The following is a 25,683-nucleotide window of genomic DNA, read 5'->3' on the forward strand; positions in this document are numbered from 1 at the left end:
TCAGGATTAATGAGGAGGTAGATGAAACTTTTATTAACTTTTTATTTTCCCTCAAATTCTAAAAAGCATTATAATATAAGTAACCAATGCTATCAAAGCAAAATGGAGGAAAAGAGAACATGTCTGTTACCAAAAGTGAGCTTAAACCAGTTTTTCTAGAATGGAGGGGATGGAGGGCAGAGATTAACAGAAGAATCAAGTTTACCTGATTCAAAGGTTGGCATTTTCAAGTCACCTTGGTTCAGTTCTGTGCCATATTTTAATTTGTGATATTTTGCCCTGAAAATTTAATAATAAATTGTTGAAAGAAAAAAAAAAAGTTTTATTTTTCTTTCTACACAGTTTAATAACTACTGGTATATATTTTTTTCAATGACAAACTAAAAAAGCATACGAATGTCAAGTTTCTTTAAACTTTAGTGCAAAAGAAGTTAGAGGGAAAAAATATACTGCACGTACAAGGAAAAAAAAAAGATTAATTATCCAAATAAGATACACACCCAAGTAAAGATAAATTTTTCCTAATTTGTTTACAAAAAAGCAAAAACCCCCCAAAACTTAGACTCTACAATAAAGAATATTACTTCAATTTAAAGATTTTAATCTTTTTTCTTTTGCCATATAAGGATCAAATCAAAGTATCATCCTTTATTTTGGGCAAATCTTTGTATCTTTCAGACAGTTTTCAAATACACTGTAAAATAACTTGAGAATAATATTGTTTTACTTTTATTTTATTCATACAAGAAAATAAGGGACACCTACCTTTCTTGTTTTAATGCATACTCTAACATCTTTATTCTTCTTACTAAATCCTTCTTCAAGTTTTCTTGACCTTTTCTTTCTCCTTGCAAAAATGCTATCCGAGCCTAAAAATATAAAAAGTGCATTTATTTTTACTTTTTAACTATACACAGGAAATTGAAAAAAGGAAAGCAATAAAGATAAAATTCTGCACTTTTATTCATTTATAGCAAGATTTAAAATTCATAGAAGTAGTTGATCAAACTTTCTTTGTTAGAAAATAGTCACTTTAAAATAAAGATAACTATAAATTAGCTATTTACATATAATCCGTATGGTCTCTACTACTAACAAATTTCACGTAATTTTAAAAGGAAATTTTACATGTAAAAATTATACCTAATTCCTAACAAACAAGTTACAAAGAACAGAAAGTTATCATATTCACGTTTTTCCTCAAATTACATACTGGTTGTTTTTAAAAGTCATACTACCTCAAAAGCATTTCTTTCATGAAACATTTAAAAATTTATAATCTTCCCCTTTCTGACCACCACACTTCAAAATCTTTCAACTCTTGAAACAATTATCCAAAGTATCACAAGTATTAGGTTGGTGAAAAAGTAATTGTGGCTTTGGACCCAGAAATTAAAATCATTATAACTAGGCTAAAACAAATCTTCATTAACCAAAATAGGAACCATTACAATCAACACATTTTTGCAAATGACAGATATGTTTGTTTATTCCTGTACCATAAAAACCTGAGCTTCAAGATTCAACAAACTCTTGGAAAGCATTTTTTCTGCAAGACTGTCAAGATGCTGTAAGAAGTGGTAGTTGGTTGGCAAGAGATCAGGTGAGTGAGCCAAAACTTCACAGCCCAAGACACTGAACTTTTGATGCATGGGCTGTGTGACATGCGTTCAGGTGTTGTTGTGGAGAAGAACTGGGCCCTTTCTCTTGACCAATGCTGGCTGCAGGTGATGCAGATTTCTGTGTATCTCATCAATCTGCTGAGCATATTTCTCAAATGTAATGGTTTCACTGGGATTCAGAAAGCTGTTGTGGACCAGTCAGCCAGCAGCCCACCAAACAGTGACATGATCTTTTTTGGTGCAAGTTTGGCTTTGGGAAGTGCTTTGGAGCTTCTTCTTGATCCAACCACTGAGCTGACTGTTGGCAGCTGTCATACAAAATCACTTTTCATCACAGGTCATAATCTGATTAAGAAATGGTTTGTTGTTGAGTAGAATAAGAGAAGACAACACTTCAAAAGGACAATTTTTAAAATTTCTGGTTAACTAGTGAGGCACCCATTTATCAAGGTTTTTCACTTTTCCAATTTGCTTCAAATTTTGAATGACTGTAGAATGGTCGACACTGACTTCTTCAACAACATCTTGTGTAGCTGTAAGAGGATCAGCTTTGATGATCCTCTCAATTGGTCTTGTAAACTTTCAATGGCCAGCCACTGCACTCCTTATTTTCAAGGCTCTAATTTCCTTTGCAAAGCTTCTTGTACCACCATTGCACTGTACCTTCATTAGCAGTTCCTGGGCCAAATGCATTGATGATGTTGTGAGCTGTCTCCACTGCTTTACAATCATTGTGAACTTGAATAAGAACATTATTCAAATTTGCTTTTTGTCTAACATCAATTCCCTAGTCTAAAGCACATATAAAATAAACAGCAAGTAATGAGTCATTAATAAGAAAAAAATGACGTATAATATAATCACATTTAAGAATGTATTCCAATATCAATGGTAAAGTTCAAGAATGCAAAACAGTAATTATTTTCTGCAATTACTTCTTGTACCAACCTAACAACTGAAGTTATATGTTTAACAACATCGTTACTTTCTACCATCATTTTTCTACAGTGAATTTTTTTTCCCTTTTAATTGCCTTATTTCCTTAGAGAGACAAGTCTCCATCTTTTTCTGGCCCTTCCCAGAAGGTCAGCCTCCTTTAATTACCCACATTAAAGAGTGTTATGATTAATAAGACTGGCATCTGAATGAGGTATTTCCTGTTACAAATATGCATGCAATAAAATTAACTTTCATAGTTTTGCTGAGATGACCCATAGATGTATTTCTTCATTAATGGAAAGTAAGCTACTCAATAACCTAAATTATGGTTAATTTAAGAAGTTTTTTTTTTTTAAAGTTTCAGTGAACACAGAATCATAACAAATGAACTCATCGGGATGATTTAACACATTAAGTTTGGGAAAATTGAGTAAAATCGCCCACAACTCCAGAAGACCTGAAAATGATACGCAGCTATATAACATACAGTCTAAATGCAAGTTTCAAAACAAAAATAAAGATCTAGGAGAATGATAAAGATTCAAAACCTAGTAATAGTCTAAGATCCATAAGAGAAAAGCAGCACTTCAAACTCTTTTAAGCTATGAAGCAAAGGTAAAATATGTCTATTTCATTATACAGAATCAAGAATTTCTGATTGAAGGTTTTCTTCTGCATTGGCTTAGGACAAAAAAATATGAATCACGTACTATAGTGACTCCAAATTCCAGATCTCAGAAGTATTTTACAATTAGCACCAGATGATGAATGAAATTCATTTTGTTCTACTTCTTAATAAGGAGTAACTGGAGATTTTCAGGTTGAAACAGGCACTGAAAACTTTAAAAAATCTTTTTTTGGAATTTTGGTATTAAAAAATCATCCATACCTAGAGAATCCAATAAATGAAACAAAGCAGCACCAATCATGTAAAATAACAGGCACACCAAAGCAGTTTCTGAACAGGAGCCAAAAGGGGATAATTTAGAAAGACACAAGACAACAAAATGGTTAAGAATTCATTAAAATTCAGAAACCTTAAAAGGACATAGTTTAACTCAAAAAACATGAAGAGGGGGGTAAAAAAACAGATTAATGATGGAAAAGACATAACTATTGGAACTGACCTTACAATCTGTACAGACTAAAAAGATAAAGGTAATGTCTTAGTGATAATAATGACCAATTAAATAACAGATTTGGCATTTGGTAAAGGATCAATGCAAAGAAATAGAGGAAAACAATAGAATGGGAAAGACTAGAGATCTCTTCAAGAGAATTAGAGATACCAAGCGAACATTTCATGCAAAGATGGGCTCGACAAAGGACAGAAATGGTATGGACCTAACAGAAGCAGAAGATATTAGGAAGAGGTGGCAAGAATACACAGAAGAACTGTACAAAAAAGATCTTCACAAACAAGATAATCATGATGCTGTGATCACTCATCTAGAGCCAGACATCCTAGAATGTGAAGTCAAGTGGGCCTTAGAAAGCATCACTATTAACAAAGCTAGTGGAGGAGATAGAATTCCAGTTGAGCTATTTCAAATCCTGAAAGATGATGCCGTGAAAGTGCTGCACTCAATATGCCAGCAAATTTGGAAAACTCAGCAGTGGCCACAGGACTGGAAAAGGTCAGTTTTCATTCCAATGCCAAAGAAAGGCAATGCCAAAGAATGCTCAAACTACTGCACAATTGCACTCATCTCACACGCTAGTAAAGTAATGCTCAAAATTCTCCAAGCCAGGCTTCAGCAATACGTGAACCGTGAACTTCCAGATATGCAAGCTGGTTTTAGAAAAGGCAGAAGAACCAGACATCAAATTGCCAACATCCGCTGGATCATGGAAAAAGCAAGAGAGTTCCAGGAAAACATCTATTTCTGCTTTATTGACTATGCCAAAGCCTTTGACTGCGTGTATCACAATAAACTGTGGAAAATTCTGAAAGACATGGGAATACCAGACCACCTGATCTGCCTCTTGAGAAACCTATATGCAGGTCAGGAAGGAACAGTTAGAACTGGACATGGAACAACAGACTGGTTCCAAAGAGGAAAAGGAGTACGTCAAGGCTGTATCTTGTCACCCTGCTTATTTAACTTCTATGCAGAGTACATCATGAGAAACGCTGGACTGGAAGAAACACAAGCTGGAATCAAGATTGCCGGGAGAAATATCAATAACCTCAGATATGTAGATGACACCACCCTTATGGCAGAAAGTGAAAAGGAGCTAAAAAGCCTCTTGATGAACGTGAAAGAAGAGAGTGAAAAAGTTGGCTTAAAGCTCAACATTCAGAAAACAAAGATCATGGCATCTGGTCCCATCACTTCTTGGGAAATAGATGGGGAAACAGTGTCAGACTATTTTTGGGGGCTCCAAAATCACTGCAGATGGTGACTGCAGCCATGAAATTAAAAGATGCTGACTCCTTGGAAGGAAAGTTATGACCAACCTAGACAGCATATTCAAAAGCAGAGACATTACTTTGCCAACAAAGGTCCATCTAGTCAAGGCTATGGTTTTTCCAGTGCTCATGTATGGACGTGAGAGTCATGTACGGATGTGAGAGCTGGACAATAAAGAAGGCAGAGTGCTAAAGAATTGATGCTTTTGAACTGTGGTGTTGGAAAAGACTCTTGAGATCCCTTGGACTGCAAGGAGATCCAACCAGTCCATCCTAAAGGAATTCAGTCCTGAATATTCATTGGAAGGACTGATGTTGAAGCTGAAGCTCCAATACTTTGGCCACCTGATACAAATAGCTAGCTGACTCACTGGAAAAAAACCCTGATGCTGGGAAAGATTGAAGGCAGAAGGAGAAGAGGGCAACAGAGGATAAGATGGTTGGATTAGTATCACTGATTCAATGGACATGAATTCGGACAAACTCCAAGAGATTATGAGGGACAGGGAAGCCTGGTGTGCTGCAGTCCATGGGGTTGTGAAGAGTCGGACATGACTTGGCAACTGAATAACAACAGCAATAAAGGATCAAGGACAACAGATTTTTCAATTGTTTTTACATGTCATGATGCACCATTGATAGAATCATCTTTGCAAATAACCTTTTAAAAAGTAACGGCAAAAACCATCTTTACAATAGCATCAAAAACCAAAAGTACCTAGTAATAAACCAAAGATATACAAATCTCTAAACAAAAAGTTTAAAACTTTAATGGAGACATAAAAGATAAATGGACTAGCAAACTCACTACTGGAAAATATAAATTTTCACACACACATTAACCAAAACAATTAACATAATTCAAAACAATTAATGTAATTCCAATATACTCCCAAAGTGTGTGTACAGAATTAGAAAAGCTAATAATGAAGCCTTTGAAAGGTTGCAAGAATTACCAAAGTGTGATATTCAGAAACATAAAAGGAGCGATGCATTGGGAAAACGGTGTCAACAGACTTGCTTGACGGAAGGGTAGTCATAAATCTCCAATATGTAAAAAATGCAGTATCTGCAAAGTGCAATAAAATGAGGTGCCAGCAAATGTTTTTTTATGATGTATCTCTTCATAATCTCAGATTAAGGAAAGATTTCTTGAATAAGATAAAGACACCAAGGCCTTCTCAGGTGGTCCAGTGGCTAAGGCTCTGTGCTCCCAATGCAAAGAGCCTGGGTTCAACCTCTGGTCAGAGAACTAGATCCCACATGTCACAACTAAAAAATCCCACATGCCTCAATGAAGACCCTGTCTGCCACAACAAAGATCCAACACAGCCAATAAAGAAAAGGATAGATAAATCCACTACAATTAAAGACTTTCTGTTCAAGATAAAGCAGGGACTAGCAGGCAACCTTTTGGACAATCCCAAGTGAAAAATGGTTTTAAAAAAACTAGAAGAGGCAACACAGACCCAATGTGACTTGCAAAGCCTAGTATATTTACTATTAAAGTTTGCAAACTTTCCGATATTAGACAAAACAGACTTAAACGATAAAAGGCTGCAAAAGACAGAGAACACTATGTACTAATAAGAGGTTCAATACAACAAGAAAACTAAGATCATGGCATCCGGTCCCATCACTTCATGGCAAATAGATGGGGAAACAATGGAAACAGTGACAGATTTTATTTTCTTGGGCTCCAAAATCACTGCAGATGGTGATTGCAGCCATGAAATTAAAAGACGCTTACTCCTTAGAAGGAAAGCTATAACCAACCAGACAACATATTAAAAAGCAGAGACATTACTTTGCCAACAAAGGTCCGTCTAGGCAAAGCTATGTTTTTTCCAGTAGTCATGTATGGATGAGAGTTGGACTATAAAGAAAGCTGAGTGCCGAAGAATTGATGCTTTTTAACTGTGGTGTTGGAGAAGACTCTTGAGAGTCCCTTGGACTGCAAGGAGATCCAACCAGTCAATCCTAAAGGAAATCAGTCCTGAATATTCATTGGAAGGACTGATGCTGAAGCTGAAACTCCAATACTCTGGCCACCTGATGCAAAGAACTGACTCATTTGAAAAGACCCTGATGCTGGGAAAGATTGAAGGTGGGAGGAGAAGGGGATGACAGAGGATGAAATGGTTGGATGGCATCACCGACATGGTGGATATGAGTTTGAGGAAGCTCCAGGAGTTGGTGATGGACAGGGAAGCCTGGCGTGCTGCAGTCCATGGGATCGCAAGGAGTCAGACATGACTGGGCAACTAAACTGACAATAAGAAAATACAACAATTATATTTATGTACCCAATGATTCCATCAAAATATGTAATGCAAAAACTGACAGAATTACAGGGAGAAAAAGTTAGGGAATAATAGCTGGAGTCTTCAATATTCCACTTCAGTAACATATAGAAGTACAAGACCGAAAATAAGGAAATAGAGGACCTGAACAACTCAATAAACCTGAGATCTAACAGATATATAAGAAACACTCTATCCAACAAGAGCAGAATACATTCTTCTCAAATATTCTCAAAGACAGACCATACATCAGAATACCAAATCAAGCCTAATCAATTTAAGAACACAAATAGCATTAAAAATATTTCCTATGGGACTCTCTCAGTGGTCCAGTGGTTAGGAATCCACCTGCCACTGCAAGGGACACAGTTTCAATATCTTGTCCACGATGATTCCACATGTCACAGGGCAACGAAAGCCCACGTGCCGCAACTCCTGAAGCTCACATGCCCTAGAGCTGGTGCTCGGCAGTGACAGAGGCCACTGCAATGAGGAGCCAGCATACCACAGCTAGAAGTAGCCCCCATTTGCCATAACTAAAGTTCATGCACCAATGAAGACCCAGCAAAGCCAAATAAATAAGTATATATTTAAATTCTTATGATCACAGTAGATGAAGCTAGAAATCAAAAACAGAAAAAAGAACTTGAAAAAGCCACAAACCCTTGGAAATTAAACAATACACTCTTAAATAACTCATAAAACAAAGAAATCATCAGGAATATTAAAAAATACTTAGGAATGAAAATAAAAAACACAAGACTTACCAAAACTTATGAGACACTGCAAAAGCAGTGCTAAGTGAAAAACTTTTAGCTATAAAGGCTTACGTTAAGAAGCAAGAAAGAACTAAAATCAACAAGAAAACTTTAAGAAATTCAAAAAATGAACTAAACCCAAAGCTAGCAGAAGGAAAGAAATAATAAAGACTAAAGCATAGAAATAAAATGGAGAAGAGAAAAATAGAAAAAAATAAGTCAACAAAATCAAACTTAGTTCTTCAAAAAGATCAACAAAATCCACAAACCATTACCTGGGTTGACTAAGGAAAAACACACATACCCACACACAACTAAATTCAGAAATGAAAGGCGGGGGTACATTACGACCAATTCTACAGAAATGAAAAGGATTAGACAAGTACCACAAACAACTGTACACCAACCAGCAAACTGGGTAACCTAGAAACACAAAATTCACCAAGAATGAATAATGAAGAAAAGAAAAAATCTGAAAAAGGTCTATAATAAAAAGATTAAATTGATAATTCAAAATTTCCCTACAAAGAAAGTCTTTGCATTACTAGTGAATTCTACCAAACATTTAAAAATTTAACACGAATCTTTAAAACATTTCCAAAAATTTTAAAGGGACATTCCTTAGTTCAATGAGGCCAATATTGCCTGAAAAGGCAAAGTTAAAAAACACTGCAAGAAAACCAGACACTGATCAGTATAAATACCAATGCAAAAATTCTCAAAAAAATACCAGTATATCAAATCCAGCAGCATATTACAAAGATTACAAATCATGACCAAGAGAGATTTATCCCTGGAATGCAAGGATGGTTCCACACAAGAAAACCAACAAATATAAAATACTACATGAAAAGAATACAGGAGGAAAAAAAATGACCATTTCAACTGATACAGAAAAAAGAATTTGATGCAACTGAACATCCTTTTCTTGATTAAAAAAAAAAAACTGTAAATAAAACTAGGAACACAAAGGAAACTCTCACAACATAATAAAAGCCATTTATGAAAAACTACAATGAACATCATACCAAGACTGAAAGCCTCTACTCAAAAATCAGAACAAGGATGTCTGCTTCTAACGCTCTTGTTCAACTTAGAACTAGAAGTCATACACAGAACAATGAAGCAAGGAAAATAAAAGGGACCTAAGTTAAAAAGGAAGAAGAAAAATTATCTCTGTACAGAAGATGTTATATGTGAAACAAATCCAAAAGATTCCACAAGTCTGTTACTACGAATTAAGCAAAATACCAGGACACAGTCAACACACAAAAATCAACAGCATTCCCATACACTATCAATGAAAGAAAATTATGAAGACAATTCCATTTACAAAAGCACCAAAAAGAACAAAATACTTAATGTAACACTTATAAAAGGTGAAAGACTGCTAAAATAAAAACTACAAGTATCACTGAATGAAATTAAAGACAGAAATAAGTGTAAACACATTCCACATTTGTGAATTATAAGACTATTACTAAAATGTCAATACTAGCCAACTGATCTACAGGTTCAGTGAAATCTCTATCAAAACCCCAAGGTACTCACTGGGTCTATGTGTTATCATCTGAGCTATCCAACAATCAATATATAATTATCACATATCAATCTAAAAAAATTTTTGACACTGACAGCACAGCACTTTTTTAAATTTCGAGACCACTAGAGGTCACTAGTGCAAAACATCCAGCACTGACTCAGCTAAAATACTATCAACCTGAATTATTTGTTAGTGTAGTTTCCAACGTTTCTAAAATAAGAGTATTTTACTTAAAAACTTAACAAAACATTTTATTGTAAGATTTTTCTTACTTTAAGCCATATTTAAACTGAATGCAAACACTGGATATAGGTGATTTTATCTAATGATTTTAAAACATTCTTTAGAATTCATTAAAAAACAAATATTTAGAAACTACAACATCATTAAGCTCAAATTAACAGATAAGGAACTGAAAAGTGTTAAATACTTTAGATATGGAAGAAAACTGAACACAGTCAGGTTACAGCAACTAATGTTAATATTTAAAATAGTATGGTCTCATGAGGTCGCTGAGTCGGACACAACTGAGCAACTTCACTTTCACTTTTCACTGTCATGCACTAGAGAAGGAAATGGCAACCCACTCCAGTGTTCTTGCCTGGAGAATCCCAGGGACGGCGGAGCCTGGTGGGCTGCCGTCTATGGGGTCACGCAGAGTCGGACACGACTGAAGTGACTCAGCAGCAGCAGCAACAAATGTTAGTACCTTCTTCCCTTTAAGGGGCAACTCAGATTATACAGGTGATTCTGTTCTAAGCACTTAAATATTTGGGGTTAATTCGTGTTCAGCTGTAAATAATTCAAACTACAAGTATAGTCAGGTGACTCACGGAATTTTATATGAATGCAGAATACAGAAAAGTTAGTAATTTATAGAAGTTTCAAAAACCAGCTAATTACAAATATCAAGGAGGCCAGAGTTTACACACACAAACACACTTAGATTCATGATTCAGTGTGTTGAGGAACTGGAACTACACAGAAATTTTTGTATAACCCCCTTGAAATTCAAGCGCTCAGTCCCCACTTAACGTACAGTACACTCAAAAAGTATACTGTACAAGATACTAAAAAAGTATACTATCTTTTCAAGAAAAATGAACAAAAAAAGCGTGCCTGCAATAGCCTGTAAGATTTTTCGTAAAAATAAACCTTTTCCAATTTTATATATAGCTAACAATTACAAGGAAATGAGAAACACAAAATACTAAGATTTCCAGAGGCAAATAAAACTTGTAGTTTTTTAATCTCTGCTATTTATAAATGAGTCTAATACAAAATTTAACAGAAATACTACAATCATCCTCTAAAATTCCAAAGTAATTTTACATGGTAATATTTGGTTTAAAGCATAAGAGACTTCCAATTTTAAACAATCAAATCTGTATTTCATTAAATTCTCATTTATCTGACATCTGAAAGCATAAAGCTCCAAGTATAAGCAGATTTTCTATAAGCAGAAGAATTTACCCCTTCAAACCATAAACCATTTTAATGGACTTTTTAAAAAAACACGTGTTTAGGGAACTCCTTGGGCTTCCCTGGTGGCTCAGTCAGTCAGTAAGGAATCTGCCTGCAGCGCAGCAGAGCAGGGTTCGATCCCTGGGTCGGGAAGATCCTCTGGAGTAGGAAACAGCAACCCACTCCAGTATTCTTGCCTGGAAAATCGCATGGACAGAGAAGCCTGGCAGGCTAGATACAGCCCATGGGGTCGCAAGAGTCGGATATGATTTAGCCACTAAACCACCACCATACTGGCAGTACAATAGTCAAGACTATGCATTTTCACTGTCATTGCCCAGGTTCAACACCTGGTCTGGGATCCTGCAAGCTGTGCAGCATGGACAAACAAATAAATTCATAAATAAGTTAAAAAAATTTTTTTTCTTTCCATAGAAAAAATAAAAGCACATGTTTAGTGACATCTTGACTAATTTAAAAACTTTTTGCAAATGGGATCTACTTAAAGCTTTTGCACAGCAAAGGAAATAAACCAAAAAACCACAGACTGGGAGAAAATATTTGCAAATGATGTGACCGACAAGGGATAAATCTCCCAAGTCTACAGACAGCTCATGAAGTTTAATATGATCAAAACTAACAATTCAATCAAAAAATGGATAGAAGACCTAAATAGACATTTCTCCAAGGATAGCCAAGATGCACATGAAAAGATATTCAACATTGCTATTAGAGAAATGCAAATCAAAACTACAATGAGATATTACCTCTCACACCAGTAGAAAAATCCACAAACAATAAATGCTACAGGGTGTGGAGAGAAGGGAACCTTCCTAAACTGTTAGTGGAAATATAAATTGGTACAATGATTATGGAGAACAGTATGGAGGTTCCTTAAAATACTAGAAATAGAGCTGCTACCTTATGAGCCTGCAAGCCCACTCCTGGGCATACATTCAGGGAAAACATGATCTGAAAGGATACACACGCTCCACTGTCTATTACAGCCCTGTTTATAACAGCCAAGAAATGGAAGCAACCGAAATGTCCACTGACAGAGGATAAAGATGTGGTACACATACACAATGAAGCATTTCTCAGACTTTAAAAAGAATCAAATAATGCCGTTTGCAGCAACAATGGATGGACCTAGAGATTGTCATACTGAGTGAAGCAAGTCAGATAGAGAAGCAGAAACATCGTATGACATCCCTTAAATGCAGAATCTACAAAGACACTACACAAATGTACTTATTTACAAAACAGAAATAGAGCTGGGACTTCCCTGGCGGTCCAGACGTTAAGAATCTGCCTGCCTAGGGAGGGAGGTGGGAGGGAGGTTCAGGATTGGGAACACGTGTACACCCGTGGCGGATTCATGCTGATGTATGGCAAAACCAATACAGTACTGTAAAGTAAAATAAAAGAAAAGAAAAAAAGAAAAAGAATCTACCTGCCAACGCAGGGGACATGGGTTCAGCCCGTGGTCCAGGAAGATTCCACATGCCACAGGCAACTAAGCCCATGCATCACAACCACTGAACCCCATGTGCTCTAGAGCCCATGCTCCACAACAAGAGAGACAAGAGACCCAGCACAGACAAAAACAAACCAAATTAAAAAAAAATCTTCACAGCAACATCAACAAAAAACCCAACAAAACCCAGAAACAGACTCACAGACTTTAGAGAATGGACTTAATGGCTGCTGGGGGTTGGAGGGGTGGGTTGAGGAATGGCAGGTGAAAGGAACAGTTAGGGAGTTTAGGATGGGCAGGTACACAATGCTATATTTAAAATGGATAACGATGTTGTGAGACATCAGTGAAGGCAAACACCTTTACACACTGATGGTGGTGACATGATCAGTGAATGCCCTGTGCTTCAGTCCCAATTGCTACTGGCCCTAGCATCAAGAAGTGGGACTTGGAGGGAAAAATCATTTTGGATGAACTGAAGCAAGAAGCTATCAACACCAGTAGCAAGGCAGAGCCTCCCCAGTGTGCCTCTGGCCTGGTACGCTAATGGCCAGATTCTCTTCGCTGTTGCTAAGTCACATCAGACTCTGTGCGACCCCATAGGCTGAATGTAAAACCTGTTGTGAGTTTAGCAGGTGACCATTGGCACCCACTAGAAACAAATGGGGTAGAGCTTTAAAAATTTAAAAGAATGGACACATGTATGGCTGAGTTTCTTTGCTATCCACCTGAAACTGTCACAACATTGTTAACTGGCTATACTCCAATACAAAATAAAAAGTTTAACTTAAAAAAAAAGTAAAATTAGTATTACCTTTCCAAAAAAGGTATGTTACAAATAATATCAATACAAATTCATAAAGAGACTAAAATATTGCAAAAGCCAGTAATGTTAACGGCAGTGATTTAGAATCTGCAGAATAGCAATACATTGACACATTCCCTTAGCTGCACAGAACCATTCCTTATTAGCTTATAACCTTATCAGCTTATCCTATTTTGTACCAGGCTAGGAAGTGATAAGAATAAATGTACACTACTTGTCTAACATACTTTATTGCTACTTATGTATCTTTGAAAAGAGAATGAAATTCTTTTAAGAATACGGCTCGGTATAAATTTTTTAAAAACTAAATGGGAAGAGCTTCTATGTAAGCCACTTCCAGATTTTATTATTTGCTTCATATCTGTGCTGACAAGACTGATTCTTTGGGGAAACCAGTAACAAAAGAATGTTGACTTAAAAGGAAGATTACTGCACTACTATAAAAGAGCAAAATGGCTTTTATATGACTAGAGTTGGGAAGGGAACATTTTTCTTGTTACTACTGGAGGGCAAACTTTTGTTCTCAAGACTGTTATGTTTCTTGAAATTATTTTTTTAACCCCCTAAGAGAGATTTCTAACATTTTAATGAAAATAATTACAAATAATTTTATAAGTGAGTTTTCAGGAACAGCTTAATTTAATATCCTTCCTCTTAAACTACTTCTAATAATCAATTATGGTTATGCTAATCAGGAATGCAAATCAATAACCAGTCAGAATGGCCATCAAAAAGTCTACAAATAATAAATGCTGGAGAGGGTGCGAAGAAAAGGGAACCCTCCTACACTGTTGGTGGGAATATAAACTGTACACAGCCACCATGGAGAACAGTATGGAGGTCCCTTAAAAAACTAAGAACAGAGGCTTCCCTGATGACTCAGTGGTGAAGAATCCACCAGCCAATGCAGGAGACACGAGTTTATCACTGAACTGGGAAGATTGCACATGTCACGGAGCAACTAAGCCCACGTGCCACAATTATTACAGCCTGCACTCTAGAGCCCTCGGATCTGCAACTACTGAGCCCATGTCCCTGGTTCGATTCCTGGGTCAGGAAGATCTGCTGGAGAAGGGATAGGTACCCACTCCAATATTCTCGGGCTTCCCTTGTGGCTCAGCCGGCAAAGAATCCACCTTCAATGTAGGAGACCTGGGTTCGATCCCTGGGTTGGGAAGATCCCCTGGAGAAGGGGAAGGCTACCCACTCCAGTATTCTGGCCTAGAGAATTTCATGGACTGTATAGTACATGAGGTCACAAAGAATCGGACACGATTGAGCGACTTTCACTTGCTTAAAAGGCACATCCTTGAGGATGGAAGGTAGACCCATATTGGTGTTTCTGTCACAGCTGATTATGACATGAACTGGACTGTTTACTGGGCAGTGGGTAACTTTAAAGAACAGAATTTCCAAAATAAAAACAAAAATTTTGTACATGTATTCTTTTAGGTAAGGAGTTTGTGTCAGGGGCAGTAACAAAGACTGAAGAACCTTGTAATGAACTGAGCATATTAAAAGACCTGCAACTGCTGAAGTCTATGGATAGAGCCCATGCTCTGCAACAAAAGAAGTAAAGGCAATGAGAAGCCCAACACAGTAACCAGAGATTAGCCCCTGCTCACTAGGACTAGAGAAAAGCCCACAAAGCAAAAAAGACCCAGCACCGCCCAAAGTTAATTTATTTAAATTATATTTTAAAAAAGTCTAAAGAGTTACCATATGATCCAGCAATCCCAATCCCAGTAATATATCTGGAAAAGATGAAAACTCTTAACTGGAAAACATACGTGCACCCCAATGTTACAGCAACATTATTAAGAGTAATTAAGTGCCCATCACCAGACAACTGATTTAAGATGTACTGTGTGTGTTTATATATACAGTGAATACACACTGAAATATTACATAAATATATACGCTATTTGCAACAACATGGATCGATCTAGAGAATATCATACTAAGTTCAGAGAAAGATTAAATATTAAATATCAACTTATATGCAGAATCTAAAAAATTATACAAATAAACTTATTTACAAAACAGAAACCGACTCAGAGAAAACAAATTTAAGGTTACCAAGTGGGAAGTGGGGGGGATAAATTAGGAGTTTAGGATTAAGAGATACAAACTACTATATACAAAATATATAAACAACAAGGACCTACTGTATAGCACAGGTAACTACATTCAATGTCTTGCAATAACCTATAACGGAAAAGACTCTGAAAAAGAAATCTGAATCTTTTTGTTGTACACTTGAAATTAACACATTGTAAATCAACTATGCTTTGGGGAAAAAAGAGACTAAACAAAAATATATTTTTTTATAGGCTTTTTTGGTTAAATCATGTCCACATGTTGTAATCTGTTATGTCTCTTAAGGAGGGGGACTCTTAAATAACATGGAGAATTGTTTTCAAGTGAAAAAAGGAACACAGGATAAGAAAACACAATGCAGAGTGGAAAAAAATCTAGACACTTACTATAAAATTGCAAAGTTAACATGTAAAAACACAAAATAATTTGGGATGATAGAAGGCAGAAGAGTAGTTACTTCTAGGGGCCAGTGTGGGTCAGGGGGATGCTGGTGCAGACTGACTAAGTGAAAACGAGATAGACACATCTACGGCACTGGCAACATTATCTTGAGTGGTAGTTACACTGGTGCACAGTCTGTGAAATTTCATTAATTTGTATGTTTAAGACTGGAGTATTTTACTAAATGAATGTTATTTATACTTCAATTTACAAGTTCAGGCAGAAATACATTAAAAATATCACTCAACACATACCTCAATGCCAAAGCATTATCTCTGAGTGCCTGGATAAACAGTTTTTGTTTTCTTTTCTAGACGTTTCGACAGTCCTCCACAATTAAAAGAAAAATATTTTAAAATCAAGAATGCCAATAGGACTTTCCTGCCTGCCTGTGCAGGGGACACAGGTTTGATCCCTGGTCGGGAAAGATTCCATATGCCACAGAGCAACTAAGCATGTGCACTGCAACTACCCAGCCTGAGTGCTGCAAGTAATGAAGCCGGCACGCTCTAAGGCTTGCAAGATAAATGAGAAAGTAATATTTCACACACACACACACACAGAATGTTGCTTTTGGGAACTTCCAACAGTGGTTAGGACTTGGGGCTTTCACTGAGGTGGCCCAGGGTTACACACACACACACACACACACACACACACACACACACACACACAGAATGTTGCTTTTGGGAACTTCCAACAGTGGTTAGGACTTGGGGCTTACACACACACACACACACACACACACACACACACACACACACACACACAGAATGTTGCTTTTGGGAACTTCCAACAGTGGTTAGGACTTGGGGCTTTCACTGAGGTGGCCCAGGGTTACACACACACACACACACAGGGTTACACACACACACACACACACACACACACACACACACACACACACACACACACAGAATGTTGCTTTTGGGAACTTCCAACAGTGGTTAGGACTTGGGGCTTTCACTGAGGTGGCCCAGGGTTCAGTCCCTTTCCAGGAACTGAGATCATTTAAGTCTTGGCACAGCCAAAAAAAAAAATTGCTATCAATTTTAACATTCTCTCTAAACATTCACTTATCTTTTTCTCTGCTCACACTGATAAAAATATACATAATTTTTTTCTCCCACACAATTTGTCCTCCTGCTGAATTTCAGGTTTTGAATAGCTCTGTTACCAGTTAAAACAAATGAATATTAAAATCCAACTTTTGTTCTCCGGCTAAAGCGAAATATAGAGTTTATATGTGCATTTTGCATAATATGTAGTGGACTATATGCAATACACTGGTGTATGTGGAATGCACCTGTCTTAGCATGTGAGATACACTATACACACACACACACACACACACACACAGTGTGAGCAGTCCTTCACATAAATAACTCCCTTACTAAAACTCTGCTCAAATAACACCTTCTCAGTGAGACCTATCCTAACTAATCCTTTAAAAATTACACACTGTCCCACATTTCCATATATCCTCAATTGCTCTAACCCTCCTTACTTTTTTCCTTACCACAACACTTATTCATTTTCTAACAATAATTTCTTATTTATTCATAGTTTTTCAATTAATTTATTTACATATTATCGCTTGTCTCCTTCCTTCAGTTCCATGAGAGCAGGAATCTTTGATTGCTTGTTCATGGTTATATCCCAAGCATTTAGAAAAGTGTTGGGCAACTAGCAGGCCAGAAAGAAAGGGGATGGGACGGGTGGGAAAGAAGGAAAGAAAAAAAAAAAAAGGCCTGTGCAAAGTTCAATGACATAGAGAGATGGATGAGAGAAGGAAAATTATGGTGACGAACAGCATCTTATTAAGATTATAAATTAAAATTAGTGAAATATCTTCTCAAAAGTAAGGATTCAAAACTTCTATACTCAGCTGCTTTCTTCAGTTATCTTCATACACATTTGTATTTCTCTATTATTTAACTTATATGCAGAGTACATCATAAGAAACGCTGGGCTGGAAGAAACACAAGCTGGAATCAAGACTGCCAGGAGAAATAGCAATAATCTCAGATATGCAGATGACACCACCCTTAATGGCAGAAAGTGAAGAGGAACTAAAGAGCCTCTTGATGAAAGTGAAATACGAGAGTGAAAAAATTGGCTTAAAGGTCAACATTCAGAAAACTAAGATCATGGTATCTGGTCCCATCACTTCATGGGAAATAGATGGGGAAACAGTGGAAACAGTGTCAGACTATTTTTGTGGGCTCCAAAATCACTGCAGGTGGTGACTGCAGCAATGAAATTAAAAGACGCTTACTCCTTGGAAGAAAAGTTATGACCAACCTAGACAGCATGTTGAAAAGCAGAGACATTACTTTGCCAACAAAGATCCGACTAGTCAAGGCTATGGTTTTTCCAGTGGTCATGTATGGATGTGAGAGTTGGACTGTGAAGAAAGCTGAGCACCAAAGAATTGATGCTTTTGAACTGTGGTGTTGGAGAAGACTCTTGAGAGTCCCTTGGACTGCAAGGAGATCCAACCAGTCCATTCTGAAGGAGATCAGTCCTGGGATTTCTTTGGAAGGAATGATGCTAAAGCTGAAACTCCAGTACTTTGGCCACCTCATGCGAAGAGTTGACTCACTGGAAAAGACTCTCATGCTGGGAGGGACTGGGGGCAGGAGGAGAAGGGGACCATAGAGGATGAGATGGCTGGATGGCATCACTGACTCGATGGACATGAGTCTGAGTGAACTGCGGGAGATGGTGATGGACAGGGCGGCCTGGCATGCTGCGATTCATGGGGTCACAAAGAGTCGGACACGACTGAGCGACTGAACTGAACTGATTATATAATACTGTGAGTGAACTACAAGTTGTGCCTGACCCCAAAACAAATATTTATCTACTAACAGATTTATATTGACTAGCTCTCACCAGGTAGATCATGACCAGTCCATCACAAATACTTATATTAAACAGCAATCTGTCAAAACTGCAACTTACAAAACAAATTAGGAGGTTTTTCATTCCAAGACTCACTATGGAACTTTTTTAAGTTAATCAATGCATTCAAAGGAATTCCATATAACATGAAAAGCAAAGTGAATCTTTGAAGATTGAAGTGATCAAAATTTCCTCCCGAGAGTTGATGGTATCAAACACTTTATTCACAAGAAATCTAATTCCTATTATTATAACTGATAATATTTTTCTTCTACACAAAATCTCCCCTTTCTTCCTTGCCTGCGCGTGTGCACGTGCACACACATACAACTGCACCTTCATTAAAATGTTCATAAAGTTTAAGTAGGTACTTTTAAGTAATCTAACATCAACCTCTTTAACTTACAACTCTGAAGAGATTCTCAAACTACAGCAATATACAGACATCTTAAAAAAGGAAAAAAGTTTCTTCAGTTTGTAAAAATTATAATTCTACTGTTATTTAAACCTACACAAACATAAACCTTTTAAAATAAGTTTTATTGGAATCGAGTTTATAAACATAAATATTTAGGTAAACTCTTTATACATACAAATCTTACATAAATATAAAGCCAAATAAATAAAAAGCATCTAACAAAATTCAACTGAACACAAACACTTAAAAATAAATGGCATGGTTCTGCTGAATAAATCTCTGCTCATAACACAAAAATGGCATGCATTACCGTAAGCCTTTTAAATTGTAATGCTTGTACTAAATGTCTCATGATAATAAAGCATGTAAAATTTTCTCAATTTCACATTATAATAAAACATTAACTCAACATGCTAAAAAAGCATTTGGTTTCCACTAAAAACTCAAAGGCATGTTACTCATTAAGACCAGTACTTCTATTCTTTTCCTTAATATTACCACCTAACAATCAAAACAGTAACACCTGGGACCACCAAAAACAAATACAAATGCACATTCTAACCACAGCATCAAATGAAAGCATTTAATTGTGAGTCAGATGATCCAGAACATGTTTAGGACAATCTACCACAGAAGATAAAATTGGTAAATTTTTACATTCTACAGAACTTTCAGAGCTCATTTGGTAATCATATGTCCACTGTATGATCCTAGCAGCAAATCAAGTGAAGAGTTTCCACTATCTGGTAACCCACAGCCATCATGAAGAAGTTTCCAAACCTAACTGTGGAATCATCTTCCAGAAAATTTAAAAATATATCAGATTCATTTGTCCAAAGTGAATTTAGGACTGATGAAAACTATATACTCCAAAAGCTGACTTTATTATTAACGCTGTTGTCACTGAAGCATTTACATACTATTTACCATTATTCCCAGGAGCAACAAAATGACTTTTAAAGGCTATAAAAAGCTCTTGCTCAGTTTCAGAATCCTGATAGTCTCTTCTTAGAAATTACTGTAAGAAACTAATTAAGGTAAGGAGTACTGAAAAAAGGATACTAGTCTAGGAGTTTGGAGACTTACGTTCTAATCCTTACTTGTCACTAACTAGCTTCAAAACGCCTTAGGCTCACTTATTCCCAGCTTCCTCATCTGTCAAATGAGAGGGAAAAATTAGGTATCTTCTTAAGACAGAAATGGTATGGATAGAAGCAGAAGATATTAAGAAGAGGTGGCAAGAATACACAGAAGAACTATACAAAAAAGATCTTTACAACCTAGATAATCACAATGGTGTCATCATTCACCTAGAGCCAGACATCCTGGAAGGCCAAGTCAAGTGGGCCTTAGGAAGAATCATTACGAACAAAGCTAGTGGAGGCGATGGAATTCCAGTTGAGCTCTTTCAAATCCTGAAAGATGATGCTGTGAAAGTGCTGCACTCAATATGCCAGCAAATTTGGAAAACTCAGCAGTGGCCACAGGACTGGAAAAGGTCAGTTTTCATTCCAATCCCAAAGTAAGGCAATGCCAAAGAATGCTCAAACTACCACACAACTGCACTCATCTCACACACTAGTAAACTCATGCTCAAAGTTCTCAAGCCAGGCTTCAGCAATATGTGAACCGTGAACTTCCAGATGTTCAAGCTGGTTTTAGAAAAGGCAGAGGAATCAGAGATCAAGAGTTCCAGAAAAACATCAATTTCTGCTTTATTGACTACGCCAAACCTTTGACTATGTGATCACAACAAACTGGAAAATTCTGAAAGAGATGGAATACCAGACCACGTGACCTGCCTCTTGAGAAAACTGTATGCAGGTCAGGAAGCAACAGTTAGAACTGAACATGGGACAACAGACTGGTTCCAAATTGGGAAAGGACTACGCCAAGGCTGTATATTGTCACCTTGCTTATTTAACTCACATGCAGAATACATCATGAAAAATGCTGGAATGGAAGAAGCATAAGCTGGAATCAAGATTGCTGGAAGAAATATCAATAACCTCAGATATGCAGATGATACCACTCTTATGGCAGAAAGTGAAGAGGAACTAAAAAGCCCCTTGATGGAAGTGAAAGAGGAGAGTGAAAAAGTTGGCTTAAAAATCAACATTCAGAAAACGAAGAACATGGCATCTGGTCCCATCACTTCACGGCAAATAGATGGGGAAACAATGGAAACAGTGACACACTTTATTTTCTTGGGTTTCAAAATCACTGCAGGTGGTGACTTGAAGATATGAAATTAAAAGACGCTTGCTCCTTGGAAAACTTATGACCAATCTAGACAGTGTATTAAAAAGCAGAGACTTTACTTTGCCAACAAAGGTCCATTTAGTCAAAGCTATGGTTTTTCCAGTAGTCACGTATGGATGCGCAAGTTGGACTATAAAGAAAGCTGAGTGCTGAAGAATTGATGCTTCTGAACTGTGGTGTTGGAGAAGACTCTTGAGAGTCCCTCAGACTGCAAGGAAATCCAACCAGTCCATCCTAAAGGAAATCAGTCCTGAATATTCATTGGAAGGACTGATGCTAAAGCTGAAACTTCAATACTCTGGTCACCTGATGTGAAGAGCTGACTCATCTGAAAAGACCCTGCTGCTGGGAAAGATTAAAGGCAGGAGGAGAAGGGGACAACAGAGGATGAGATGGTTCGATGGCATCACGACTCAATGGACATGAGTTTGAGTAAACTCTGGGAGTTGGTGATGGACACGGAGGCCTGGTGTGCTGCAGTCCATGGATTGCAGTCAGACACGACTGAGTGACTGAACTGGACTGAACTAAGACTCACTAGTTGTAAATTTCAATTTCCAATATTAGCATTTCAGAATTCTATAATGACATTCTAGTTATTAAAATAGTAACTAATTACACAAATCAAAAGTAAACTAGCTCAGTTTTTCAAAAATGCCTTAGGAAAAATTATCCATATTATGAATTAAATGTATATAGTTCTTAAATTATATCTTACAGCTCTCTCATAAAAAAACTTATTAAAGAAAATAACGATTTTAAAACATTTTATAATAAAATTATAATCAGAAGAACTCACATGAAGCTATATGTAACAGATACTGAAGTGCTATGCAGATCTCCTTTCAGAAGTGAAGGATTTCTTGTCCAGCTGCTAGAAAACAGCCTTCACCTGTCAGGTCTTTTCAGGAAGTGCCTCAGCTAAAGACAGCTGCATGCCTGAGCAGCCTTCATGAAGTAGCTGACCAAAACAGGGGTTTAAGGGCCCAGCACCTTGTCACAATTTTGGACAACTCAGCAGATTATCCCAGCTTCAGAGTTTCTCAAGGGGGTAACAGTGACTTTTGTTGATAATACAATTCAGCACAATTTATCCTTTCTATTCCTTCTACAGATGTTGATCCTAAGAACATTCCCTAATAAACTTCTGTATGTTAATCATAGGTAACATAACCAGGAACCCAACTTGCAGCCACTGGTGAGGAGAATGATAGAAGAAAATACGCTAATAATAAAGCCTTGAAGTTGGGTCACAATAGACATAGCCACCCAGCTGGCAAAGGACACTATCACTGGTGAGGAATATGCAGAACCCTAGCACAAGGTGGCAGTGCAAAGCTTACTCCCAGGAAGCGTCAACTGTTGGTCAACTGGGTGGGTATTCTGTGGAGAGAATGCAGATGTTGGCAGATTTTTCCTTTTCTTTTTTTAAAATAGGACCAGATAGTATTTCATATTCTTCTTTGTTGTTCCTGTTTTACAACTCTTTAAAAATAGGGCATGACAAAAAAAGGCAGGCCCCAGAGTAGGTTTGGCCTGTAAGTCATAGTTTGCCAATCCCTGAACTTAGAAAGTGCAATGTATCAGATATTTGAGAAATAGAAAGAAAACAGTAATTATCAAGACCATGAAAATGAGTTGTTGTTGCTAAAGGCAACTGACTCTTCAGAAAAACATAGCAGGAGGTAAAAATGAGTAATAGGGAATTAAAAACTAAATGTCAAAAAGCCAGAAGGTTCTTTGGTAGCATAAAATCTCTACAAAAGGCTAAGAGCCAAGACTTACTGTAAAAGTAGCAGGGCTTCAAAGAAAGTTCAAGTCTATGTCTGCTATGCCAAGGTTAAGGCCTACATACGAAACAAGAACAAGTTGGAACCCTGAAAAAATGATACAGAGACATGGACTGATTAACCTGAAAGTTCTCAATCCTCAGGTTCCTTGAGTCCTCTCAACTTGGAGACAGAACCCACAGATTCTGAAATGCAGTTGATATTCCCATCAGCAAGAATTACCAAATAAAGACATATAAAATTATCTTCTTCATAAAAGCAGTGAGAGTAGTGGCAAAAGCTGGAAGAATGATCTTTCTCAAACTATGAAAATTACAAAAAATTGAAGCAATCTGGGGAGTGTTTATTCAGCAGTATGGCTGAATCCTGGTAAGAAGAGCAACCTTTGTGGATGTTTTCATTCTAACCCCTTCACAGTTTCGTGAAAACCTGCAATCATAGTGAATATCAACAAACACTAGAAGCAGCACAACGGAACTGGAGCTTCTTCAAAGTCCTACTCTCAGAGAACTGTAATTATTTGACATGTCTGGTAGTTCCTAGAAGACTCTACTATCAAAGCTGTCTTTATGTGACCTGACTCGGAGCTCATCCAGAGTAAACAGCCTTCTTTCTGGTCAAAAACAATCAATCAGAGGCAACAGTCAAACACTGCAGCTGAGATTATGGACAATTTTTGAGGCAAACAACAGCATGATCAAAAAGCTGGGGAATGAGATGTCCACAGGGGCTTTGGAAAGCTCCAGCATATTCTTGGGACTCTAGAAGGCCACACTCACACATAACCTGTGCGCATTCTCAGGAAAGAGCTGTGAAAGCCCTAAACGCTCACCGCTGGTGAACACTTAGGCTCTGTACAAGCAAGAAAAAACAAACCTATAAATTGCTTAGCTGAGTGCTGAAGGCATGTCTCAACATACACATTGAGGCCTTTAGCAAAGACTAGAAGATTTACATCATTCAGGCATCCAAGGAAACCTACGCCTGTTCATTACTTCAACCGCTAAGCAAACTATACAGACACTTTAGTGACCACACAGAACAGACTTTATAGTATTAATACCAAAAAGTGTATCTTACTCACGTACATACATAAATAATCAATCACGGGGAGAGAATATGATTTCTAGAGCTGCCACATTATTTAAAATGTCCAGTTTTGCCAAAAATTTTATTAAAAACATGCAAAGAAACAAGAAAGTATATTCTACACACACACACACACACAATGGGGGGGGGGCACGTGGCAATATACACTATTCCTGAGGAAGCCCAGACATTGAACTTTTAACTAGAGTAAGACTTTAAATCATTTATTTTAAATATGTTAAAACAACTAAAGGAGAGTATGAGAACAATGTCTCAACCAAACTGACAATCTTAATATAAAAAAAATATTTTCTAAAAAAGATCTAATAGAAATTATAGGTTTGAGTAATATAAGATGAAATGAAAAAGATAAATGAAAAAGTCGACACAGCAGCTCAGTAGTAGATAAGAAACCAGCGAACTTGAAAACAGGTCAACTGACATCAGTCATTCTGAGAAACAGAATGGAAAAAAAAAAAAAAAACAAAAACAGATCAGAGACTCAGAAACCTGAGACATCATTAAGAATACCGACCTACATATAACAGACAGGAGACAAACAAAAGGACAGAGTATTTGAAGAAATTAAGGCCAAAATTTCTCAAATTCAGAAAAAAAAAAAAAAAACCACATTCAAGAGGCTCAAAAAGTTTCAAACAGGATAAACTCAAAAGAGTTCCACACCAACACGTACAATCAAACTGTTGAAAGAGAAAAACGCAATTTATCACAAATAAAGGCTCCTCCCAAGACTAACAACTGATTTATCAGAAATCACGGAGACAGTGACACAACATATTTAAAATGGTGCGGAAAAATGTCAATCAATAATTTTATATCCAACAAGACTTCCCTTCGAATCGCAGAAGGCATTCCTAATCAATAAAAACTGAATAAGCTGTTACCAGTAGACTTGCCCTAAAAGAAATACTAAGCTAAATACTTTAGCTGAAATGAAATGACACTAAATAGTAATTCAAATCCACTATGAAAATACAAAGCACCAGTACAAGTAACTTCGTAAGTAACTCCTTTTTTCCTATTTAACTTACAAGACAAAAACCTCAAGTGATAACTAGAAGGATGGTTTATGACTACACAATGGATAAAGATGCAACCTGTAGGGTAATGACAACACAATGGAGGGGAAAGGGAATGGAGCGCTACAGGAAGAAAGTCTTTAGATGCTCTTGCAACTGAACTAGCATTTCAACTAGGTAAAATGGTAATGGTAAGCCCCAGAACCATTAAAAAAGTAACAACAACAATACACTAAAAGAACAAGGAAGTTACAGTGGTACACTAAAGATATCTGCGGTTAGTCATTCAGT

At 37.0% G+C, this 25,683-nt stretch overlaps 1 protein-coding gene across 4 annotated transcripts in view; it reads right to left on the minus strand.

Annotated features, from left to right (window-relative positions):
- The window catches only part of STRN3 (striatin 3), a 104,628-nt gene that overhangs the window by 59,132 nt on the left and 19,813 nt on the right, over positions 1-25,683 (minus strand). For all 4 annotated transcript variants that reach the window (XM_069559453.1, XM_069559451.1, XM_069559452.1 and 1 more), the window contains exons 2-3: positions 766-869; positions 206-279 (exon numbers count right to left, since the gene is read on the minus strand). In XM_069559453.1, coding sequence (XP_069415554.1) covers positions 206-279; positions 766-869 — 178 coding nt within the window. The remainder of the gene's footprint in view (positions 1-205; positions 280-765; positions 870-25,683) is intronic.

The sequence above is a fragment of the Ovis canadensis genome, chromosome 18 (assembly GCF_042477335.2).
Source record: "Ovis canadensis isolate MfBH-ARS-UI-01 breed Bighorn chromosome 18, ARS-UI_OviCan_v2, whole genome shotgun sequence".
In the NCBI taxonomy this organism is placed as follows: domain Eukaryota; kingdom Metazoa; phylum Chordata; class Mammalia; order Artiodactyla; family Bovidae; genus Ovis; species Ovis canadensis.